At 36.9% G+C, this 11,169-nt stretch overlaps 1 protein-coding gene across 1 annotated transcript in view; it reads left to right on the forward strand.

The window, feature by feature from the left end:
• LOC121383654 overlaps positions 1 to 11,029 on the forward strand; it is a 22,277-nt gene extending 11,248 nt beyond the window's left edge. Inside the window, exons 9-16 of the mRNA XM_041513748.1 lie at positions 913 to 972; positions 1,459 to 1,632; positions 2,208 to 2,346; positions 3,172 to 3,280; positions 3,913 to 3,985; positions 5,189 to 5,353; positions 7,344 to 7,486; positions 9,323 to 11,029. Coding sequence (XP_041369682.1) covers positions 913 to 972; positions 1,459 to 1,632; positions 2,208 to 2,346; positions 3,172 to 3,280; positions 3,913 to 3,985; positions 5,189 to 5,353; positions 7,344 to 7,486; positions 9,323 to 9,554 — 1,095 coding nt within the window. The 3' untranslated portion in view covers positions 9,555 to 11,029. The remainder of the gene's footprint in view (positions 1 to 912; positions 973 to 1,458; positions 1,633 to 2,207; positions 2,347 to 3,171; positions 3,281 to 3,912; positions 3,986 to 5,188; positions 5,354 to 7,343; positions 7,487 to 9,322) is intronic.
• The last annotated feature ends 140 nt before the right edge of the window (positions 11,030 to 11,169 follow it).

Here is an 11,169-nt window from a genome sequence, read left to right on the forward strand (position 1 = left end):
CACTTCTCTGTCTCTGTGAGAGAGAGATGCATACATGCATTCTTGCGTGCGTGCGTACGTACGTGTATACTATACCCTGTAGTGATATGATTTTTATTGAATGTCAAACATATCATATCCAGCATGTGCCTAACAATATGGACCTCGAGTTTAAAGCCCCAACAATTAAAGTAGCGTCTAATGTCCTGTCCAAATATTAGAAAGAACACTGTCTTTTTCCACATATACTGAGAGGCATAAATAACGCAGTGGGTATTTCGCCGATATTTTCTTATAGAAATATTATGTCATCAGTATTAGGCATGCAAACAAATGACATACTGGTAACAACTGTAACTGAAAGAAGATACTGTTTAAATGGGCAAATTTTTTTTAAACAAAAAACACAACTGTTTTGGGTTTTTTGGCAATAAAATAGCTATTTTTTAACATTACTTACCATGGCATATTAAAAAAAGACAGAAAACACAAAAAATGGTTGCTTTTATAGGGAGACGAGAGCAGGTAATGCACATGCAAAAAGATTTTCATATGCAATGCTGTATTGTAATAAACACGCCAATTATGCTTTTAACTGAAAACTCTTTTTCTTTTTCTTTTTTAAATCCGATTTTAACTAAATCCTTTTTCACTTACAACTATTACCAATATGTCATTTGTCCGCATACTTAATATATGTGATTTGACATTTCTATAAGAGATTATTCAGTGAAATACCCATTGCGTTATTTATGCAGCGCGGTATACATTATCACCACTACACAACAAAATGGTTTGGTGCAAATTTTCATTGATCTGTGTTGTACATCTTTTCTGCTAATCAACTTTAAATAGAAGGCTTTTGTTCAGAAGTATGTGTTAGACAAAATAACAATATTATGTGCATGTAACTGTTAGTTTTTTGTGTTGCAGAATTTTTGGAACGCACTGTTGAACAAAGCAAGAAAGTGGGGTCTTGTCACCTATGAACAGGTAAATCTCATCGTTATGTAATCTCATCGTTATGTAATGTGTGTTTTGTTTGTTCGGTTTTTTTTTGGGGTTTTTTTTACTTTAGAATGTACTGGCTCTTTATGCCAGATCCATCCACCTCCACCACCCTCCCCCGGGTAGCCTGTGTTTGTTCTCTCTTCCTAAGTCTGTTTGACTCGCTGTTTCTTGATATGTCTCTATATCTATCAAACTCTAGTATGTGTATATGTTTTTCTCTGTGAAGGGATCTTTTATATGCACCATCCCACAGACAGGATAGCACATACCACGGCCTTTGATATACTAGTCGTGGTGCACTGGATGGAACGAGAAATAGCCGAGTGCGCCCAACGACGGGGATCGAACCTAGACTGCCCGCGCATCAAGCGAACGCTTTATCACTGGGCTACGTCCAGCCCCATACGTAAAGGAGCCCGTGCATTTAGTGCCTCAACTGCTATATTCAGAGTATGCCTGCTGTTACAGGATTGGCTGTGTGATATATCTGGGCTGGACGTACTGCTCACGGACATCAGCCTCGGTGAAATGTGGCTCAAACAGATGGGAAACGCGGCCGCAAAGAACGGGATCACCATCCAGTACTGCATGTCGAACTCTAGACACGCGCTGACGGCCTTGGAAATCCCAGTTGTAACACAGGTACACGAATTAACCAAGCAAAGCGTTCACCATCACGCCAGTTTTTGATCATTACATTTTTTCATATCATGATGCCATTTTGATGTTTGTTGTAGCTGGGTCTTATATAATAAATGTTTTCTTTTAAAAAAAAAAAAAGGGCTTTGTTTTAATTTTAAATTGTCATGCGTTACATTATGCAGCGTAAGTTCTACGCCACCATGCACGTACGTGTATATGGTAGTAGGCCTATCAGCAATTGCAATACGGAGTTAATTTGTGAAGTGGCGTTTGAAAAGTGCATCACATTGTTATGAACACGGAATCGGTTATTTAAATTAATATTGAATATTGCAATCTTGAATTATATTTTTGTTCTATATATGTGGCCATTCATCAAGTATGTAACGCATTGTATTGCTAAATAATAACCGTGCATCAGGATGCAGACATCTTGTATTAGGTTATTCTTGTTATATACGATTGCAGATTCTTGATTTCTACTATTGTTCAATGTAGGATACTTCGTTACTTACGTTTAACCATTGTTGTAACGTTATAACACGAGGAATTTTCTAGTGCGTTTCTTGCACCAGATTCGTGTAAGTGGAGATTACCATCCGGGTAAGGACCAGTGGAAGATTGGGGTGTCGTCCATGCTCAGTCACGCTGTAGGCCTTGCACCTTTCAAGGACACGTTCTGGACAACATCTGTACAGCCCGGAAACCCATATGGTAATGAGAGAGAGAGAGAGAGAGAGAGAGAGAGAGAGAGAGAGAGAGAGAGAGAGAGAGAGAGAGAGATTGAATCATGTATGTACCATAATGTATGTACCATATTATACATTTCCGTTAAGTATTTCTTCAATTATTTAAATCATTAACAGAAATGCCTTTCCAAGTTTTTCGTTGATGATTATACTGTTTAAATAACCCAATGGTTGAAAAGCTGTTTGTTTTCATATTACTAAATAATAACTGTGCATATGATACGCTGACAAGGAAATGGTCGTACTACAGAAAAATGACGTATTTAGACAGAGCACCATATTACACGAGAACCGTTGTTCTGTTCGCGTATCGTTTATGCAACTTTAAAATCACGTGAACCGTCCATTGGTTACGTGGTGAACAATTAATTTATAAAAGTACCCCATCAGAAGTCAAATTGAAAATCAGTTTATTTTTTTAATACATCTGAACAACCAATGTAGCATAGAACCGTAGTTCAAGTCTTTTACAATTAGGTAAGTCTAACTCATCGGTTACTCGAACTATATCCACGTAACTCACGTGAACGGACTTCCGGTTACCTAAGATTTTGAAATATTGACCACCTTATAGGACAACCTACAATGATTGAGATATCAGTTAAAATAAATTCATGCAAAAGTGAAATTGTATGCAGCCATTATGTCGTGTGTAATAAATTTTCACGATAATCTATCGATATCAATAACCTATATCAATATCTAATTGTTGTTTAAAACGTACACGGCTGACTGGTGACAAAACGTAAAATCAAATGAATTATATCAGTTATTATATGTGATGTTTAAGGAAAGACCGAACCGAATGCAGCCCTGAATGCCGCTGTGGCAACTTTAAGCACAGGTCCAGTGGGACCAAGCGATATGATTGGAGCACTCAACACGTCCCTTATAATGAGGTACGTAATATTGGATATATAAACAGAACTTTATATGGAAACAATTAAACAAATGTGTAATGCCTACATCAGATTCATAAATTGTAATATTAGATACGGGAGCGATTAAACAAACTTACGATGCCTACATCAGATTCATAAATTGTAATTTACAAATGCAGCATATATAGAATAAAATAAGATTGTATATTCTGAATAGTGGTCCGTCTTGTGAATAAGTGGACCAACCGAGGAAGTCCAATGTCAAAAACTGATGACAAGACAAGATTCATTCAGTATTGAGGCCATTGGCCCAAAATAATTAAGAACATTAAATAACTTTGTCGCAGGTGTGTGCATGATGATGTTGATTTAGTTGCTGTTTAACTGAACAATATCATTAGAAAATAATCTATTTTCCAGTTTAAAGAAGTGTTTTATTTCTTGAATAAAGAGACGTAACGCCATTAGCTTTCCGCAAAAATGACTCAGCGTATATTGATGTCCTCGTGGTAAACCGATAGTTTATACATGCATACGTAGGTATGTAGGTACACATGCACGTACGTAGATTTGTGTCAAAAATATATTACATTTTCGGAACTCTACTAGACATAGTCGATTACACAGTTCATTGATTTAATTTCACACAGGAGTGTGAACGCCGATGGTCTAATATTGAAGCCATCCAGACCGGCCACAGCCATTGATGCGCAAATCATGAAGGCAAGTATATTGTGTGAGATAATTTCATATAAATCATCACACAAGTCTTCCACAGGATATTTCATATTTATAAAAATTAACCTTTAGTGACCAATTCTTAGTCATGGAGTTGTCGAATTATTCCTTGATTTTACTCGTGAAGATGTCATTTTAAATGTAATATAAAGTTGAGTTTTGTAACTTTTATATGGTTGTTAGTAACAGTTACTTTTGTATTTCACAGTTTGTATTCCACGATTTAAAGCCCCTGCGCGTGCTGTAACCTCACCGTGGTGCAGGGGTGTAACATTCTCTTTGAGAATGGCCAATACAGCACAAATTGAAGTTTAGAGTAAAATTCGGTGTCCGTAAAATTCTGTGATATTTGTATTTGTATTTGTATTTTTGCACAGTTCTTTACACTGTTTTTGTTTAAACCTTGAATTTTTATATTGATGTTGATCATCACTTTATTTATTTGCATTACCATAGTTTGACACCCAATAGCCGATGTATTTTTCGTGCTGGGGTGTCGTTAAACATTCATTCATTCATTCCACGATTTAAAATGTGTAACAAGCGGACACTGCATAGCAACCACTTACTAGGTTGCAGATTGTGCTTGAAGTACCATGGACTGCAAGATCACTCCCCAGTGGACAGAATACATTATTATATTGCCTGGCATATTTAAAAAGGGTGTGGTATGTTCTTGCAAGATTCATTGTTGCTCATAGTGATGACGAATGTCTTCCAACTGCAGCCGTAATTAAATATCACGTTAAATACCAAAGACTCGCTAATTAAAACAATTTGCCGAGGTGTCTAAGAGGAGGGTGCTAAAGATGCCACCCACCTTAAAATCAAAGTGCCCTGAAAAAGTGTTTGACATGGATTATAATCTTTAGGCCGGCTGGATGTTTTTTGGATAGACCGTCACCTATTCAATGCGTACATTAGTGAATACTACCAATACCAGCGGCGGATCTAAAAAATGTTTTGCTGGAGGACTAACGGGAAAAGGGCACACGAACATTCTCGTCAAAATGGCATTCCAATGTGTGTGTGTGTGGGGGGGGGGGGGGGGGGGGGGGGGGGTGGGGGGGGGGTGGGGGGGGGGGGAGAGAGATGGGGTACCTGAATGTTTTAAAAGTTGCACCTAAGCCCCTAAAACAATTATTAAACAAACCTTCCTGTCCCTTTGAGTATAACTTGCTAGACTAGCACCCGTGTTTTATATTGAAGGCTGCAGTGTCGTCGTTCGACGGGCCACGCGGTGAAGTGTGGTCCACGTACTCTCACGTGGCCGGTCTCACTTTCGGCATCATCCTCGCGGCAGACCTGCCAACAGACTACAACATCACGCCCAGACTAGCGGGGTTCCCAGAGGTACGTGTACGTGCTTTAGTGGCACCGACACCCGTTATAAGGCAGAAAGAAGGTCGTTTTACATGTGCGCGGTCTTTGGTGTGGTGTAGGCTGGGATTATGGACAACGCAAGCCTAACAATATTGTTCGATATTTTTGTTATCAATAGGAATGTTTCCATATGAGCGACGTGGTTTTTTGCTAAACACGCCCACACCATGCTTGAACCACATCAAAAAGCACACGTGGGAAAACGGCCCTGAAACATTTTCGACTATTACAACTTTGTTACCGTTTGCTTGCACATTACTAGTACTTACAACTTAGGCCCAAAACACACCGGAGCTGGGTCTGGGTCCGACGAGTGTGGCAAAGACGCCATGGCCGCTGTATTTTGACGTCTGGGTCTGTAACTGTGACGTGATATCAATATATATTAATGTGTTTATATCTTTAGATAAATTTACTTCTATAAGCATCAACAATGAGTATGGGAAATCCCTGTTGGTTATTAAGAAAAATTAATGAGTAAGGTTCGAATATTGTGTAGCCGCCAGTTTGGAAGTCTGAAAATACTGAGCTTGTTCTATGTCGTCTGTTGCCAGATCTGTAATTCACGCCAGCACAGACGCGGTGTTTTTTGTCATATTCGATTCAGTGCGTTTCATTTTCAACTGGTACCATACTCGCCAGACCCAAACCCGGTGTGTTTTGGGCTTTATTGCTGAAATTTTCAAATTTCTTAAGAGATTGCCACATTGCATCACTGAATCTATGCACTCTATCAGGAATATTACATCACTGTGTCCTAAATGGATACGAGTGATTATTTTAGAAATCATTTATTTCAATGGCTGTATCCTAACCTACGGTGCGACAGATAACTAAGACGCATCGCACGCGTTTAGTTAGGATACTGCAATTGAAATCAATGATTTCTGAAGAAAGAAAAAAATGCTCTTGTCTGGTTTCGGATACAGCTTTAAAATCTTCAAAATTCTTATCAAGAGATCAATTCTGGAACAGTGCTATGTGGACAGCTGCTATCCATTTCGTATAAACCGCTTAGTGTATTATCACTAGTTCCTGTTTTTAAATGGTAAAATTTCCACATACAAAGTTTGCAATAAATATTGTATTACATGTGTATATTGTACTGTACTGTACTGTACTGTTTTGTATTGTAGTATTTCCACTCACTTATCTTGGTTACAATATACCCCCGGAAAAGGTTCCTAGTCTGTTTAACAGTAATAAAGGAAAAAGGAAATAATTTTCAAGTAATCATTTATAGGTCATTAATAAACATTATGAAATTAACATGATTATTTGTTAACTTTCAATCATTTTCAAACTTTGCAGTCGATTTAAAATGAATATCATTTGAAAATATTAAAATTGTTTAATTTGACGGGCTATACACGATATTGAAACCAAATGCTGTACACAAAACAGCCACTGATTGTTTATTTTTTGCTGATCAGTTTGCACTTGCATTTCTATTAGAGCTGGATGGTATACCATATATACTGTTCGGTATAGGTATCATGTCAGTACCGATTTACCGTACCAAGCATATTTCAAAATACTGAAATTTTGGTATTGAAAAATGTTATCCACCATTTAGCAAAGCACTAACAAATGTACAATATATCTGACAAATGCAAAATAGCTGTGTATGGAATTTAATTATATTTAGATGAAATTAGCGGGCGAGGCTTAACTTGGTCATGCATTTAAAGCCGAGTATACTGAAAATACCTATCATTATCGGTATCAGTATTGTATCAATATTGAATACCGTACTGATACAGAGGTAAATCACGCCAAAAATACGGATACCGATACCGAACCTGAAATTTTAATACCGCCCAGCTTTAAAAAAAAATTAACAACCCATAGCATAGCCAAGGTCATGTTTGGTTGTATTGATTGCATGGTTAAATAGCTAATTGGCTGTAGCCTAACTTTATGTGAGGAGTATATATATATATTTTGTTTTGTCATACAGATGGGGCCAGCTATGGCTTTTACTTACACAAACCCAAACACCTTGAAGGAATTCAACGAAACATCGCCCATCAAACTGAGAGGGTGTTCCAAGGTGGACTTTTGTATGCATTATGTGACACCTCTTCTACCAAATGCATTTGGGTGAGACTGACCAATATCATTATTTCTGTAAATCAGGAAATTTTAGTGACCACAAAACATCAGCGAATTTAGCAAAGCCATACATAATACTATTATTACATTACACTAATTTTAAAAAAGAAACATATAATAGGCGGTTTCCGAAAAAAAATGAAAAAAAATTGTGCAACTATTTATTCAGTGATTATCTGAACACACAACAATGATTACATGCTATGAACTAAAGGGACATATCCTAGTTTTTAAACACCAAGGCATAGTTTTGACTATTATAGCCATTTTTGATAACTGAAATCATATTTTGCTTAGATTTTATGGTTTAGATTATCAATTTCCGTACATTCGAAATGTTTTTGGTCATCCTGGTGTTTTTGATATCACAAAATGTATTTCTCACATCTTTAAAAACGCACGTGCGTCTGAGAAATAACAGTTATGGAGTCGAGTTTTAGTCTATTTTTAGAGGGTATTTGTCCATTTCAAAGTCATAGACTCATGTTTCACTCAATTGTAACTTTATCCAAATGTGTTACAGGTTTGTAGATTATCTAAACTTAGTGTTAATTTTCACGGGTTGAAACTAGGGTCTGTTCCCTTAAACTATTAGTATAGCATTCACAATTATTAATTCACAGGCACATTACTGCAATTTTTCTACTAGATTCAAGATGTCTGTAAGCAGCTTCACTTTGATATTTAAGGCTATTTATGTTATTATTTATGTTTTATGTTAATAAAAATATATCAAAAGTATTCTTTCAGCCGATCCTACATCTTAAACTTCTTCTTTCTTTTTTTAAATGTCTGATAGGCTGGCTTTAGTAAGTTTTCATATTGTTAATATTTCAATTATTTGGATAAATTTTTATATTGTTAATATGTTAATTATTTGGATTTCGCTAAATTTTAAAATCACTAATATTTCTTTTTAGTAGGGAAGAAAGAAAGAAATGTTTTATTTGACGATGCACTCAACACATTTTATTTACGTTTATATGGCGTCAGACATATGGTTAAGGACCACACAGATATTGAGAGAGGAAACCCGCTGTCGCCACTTCAGGGTTACTCTTTTCGATTAGTAGCAAGGGATCTTTCATATGCACCATCTCACAGACAGGGTAGTACATACCACAGCCTTTGATATACCAATTGTGGTGCACTGGCTGGAATGAGAAATAGCCCAGTGGACCCACCAACAGGGATCGATCCCACAACGATCGTGCATCGAACAAGCTATGGCCCGTCCCTTAGTAGGGAAAATGTAATGTCTAAATGTTTCTGGAGAATGGTTACCTTTATGCAATGCATGTTTTGTGTATTTTCAAATACATGACCTCTTTTTGGCATCGTACCCTCCCTCAAAATAAACCTGCGACCTTCCCTCCATAATAATAAATTGTTTACAATTATAATACGCATTAGTGAGAGACCATAAATGGATAACTGTTGAATTATATTTCATTCATTTCAGTTTATTTTAGTGCTTATATCCAATTAAGGTTCAAGCATGCTGTCCTGGTAACACACCTCAGCTATCTGGGCTGTCTGTCCAGGACAGTGGGTTAGTTGTTAATTATTAGTGGTTAGTGAGAGAGAAAAGGGTGTAGTGGTCTTACACCTACCCATTGAGTCGTTAAAACTCGCTCAGAGTGGGAGCCAGTATCTGGCTGTGAACCTAGTACCTACCAGCCTTATGTTCGATACCTTAACCACGACACCAATGAGGCCGGTAAATTACCGTGTATATAATATTGATGATAAAGTAACTTTTTTGTATTTTTTATTATTTAAATAAAATGTAGAACACTTCACATAATAATTTCCCTTTTTCAGAATTACAACTGTAATTCTTGGAGAACTAGACAAATGGGTTCCAGTTTCTCCTCAGAGAGTAACGAATATCATGGTAGATGATGATGTCACTGTAAGAGTGACCGGTGCACCAAAAGAAGCTATAAATTTCTGGTTTGCAGTCAACAATAAGCCTTTGTTAGTGAAGTGCATCTTGGGAAATAGTGGATTTGCAACTATTAGATTACATTCTTTGAATTGTTTTCAAGAATAAATGTGAGATTTTTATGTGGGTTCTTTTTTGTCTTATTTACTCAAATACAAATCAACATAGTTATGCTTATTACAACTATTTGTACATGTATGTCAATATTTACCATTGTCGAGTAACCTCTTTAAAAGTACAGATTTTAATTATTGTAAACTGGAGGAATGTGTGCACATACATTTTGTGTTGTTAGCTCCCCAACCTAAAGTTGCAAAATTTATATGGAAGTATTATTTTCATTGCCATGTGAATTGCAGATTGTTTACAATTGTTTAAATGAATGCAGTGAAAATGAATGTAGTGAAAAGGAAAACATCCTCTCATCTCCAGTAAAACAAATATTTAAAAAACCTATAAAACAAATATTTTAAAAAACAAAAAACAATACTAAAAAATATAATATAACTCAGACAATAAAAATCCTTAAAAATAAATTTCACATTGAAGAATAAAATAAAATAAAAAAATTTTAAATGGTAACAACTAAAATTCTGGAAGTATGTGAACCTAATTTACTGTTTTTCCATAAAAAAAAAATACAGACTGAGGAATGAACTAAAAAGACTAACAATCGGTCATATATTATTTCATATATGAATCACCTACATGTATTTCTCCCGTTCATAAGACACTCTTTACTGTAACAGGCCCGTAGCCAATGGGGGGGGTTGCGGGGGTGGTGTCAGTCAAACCCACACATACACACAAACACCGGTGACATTTTTTTTTTCTCCAATATTTATCAATGCAAAATTGCACCTCAAACTTGCTTCACGCCTTCATGCGAGACACTTTGTGCCTCACCATAAGCCTAAACAACCCCCCCCCCCCCCCACCCCTCCTCTCAAAATCCTGGCTATGGCCTGGTAAATAGTTTTTAAATGTGTGAAGATTACAGAGATCAATAGCAGCAGACTTCTGACAAATCCACTAGCCCTTGGTCTCGGCTGTGCTACTATAATAAGCCAAAGCTTCTGTGAGGGCTAGCGACTTAATCCAATATTTGTTGAACAGCTGTATATATACAGCACTGGCACTAGGAATGTAATCAACAGAGTAGTCTGGAAGGGACAAAAAGGAGATTCTTATATGAACTGGCCCTCATACAAAACAAACTTCCATTATTTTACAAAGTAGTGGCCGGAAAAGAAAACAAAAATCTAAATCTGTTGGTTCATAACATTATGTACTGCATGTGACAAACCTTCACATGGTCCAAAGAACTCAAATATCCCATGACTGCAACACACATTGGTCACATTTATACGTAATAACCTAAATATAAGACATTTAATATTTAAAATATGTTTAAAATCTGATACATAACACACATGCAGTGAAAAGACACCTCTACGCTACACCGGCCTCGGTGGCGTCGTGGCAGGTCATCGGTCTACAGGCTGGTAGGTACTGGGTTCGGATCCCAGTCGAGGCATGGGATTTTTAATCCAGATACCGACTCCAAACCCTGAGTGAGTGCTCCGCAAGGCTCAATGGGTCGGTGTAAACCACTTGCACCGACCAGTGATCCATAACTGGTTCAACAAAGGCCATGGTTTGTGCTATCCTGCCTGTGGGAAGCGCAAATAAAAGATCCCTTGCTGCCAATCGGAAGAGTAGC

The sequence above is a fragment of the Gigantopelta aegis genome, chromosome 10 (genome assembly GCF_016097555.1).
Source record: "Gigantopelta aegis isolate Gae_Host chromosome 10, Gae_host_genome, whole genome shotgun sequence".
NCBI classification, from domain to species: domain Eukaryota; kingdom Metazoa; phylum Mollusca; class Gastropoda; order Neomphalida; family Peltospiridae; genus Gigantopelta; species Gigantopelta aegis.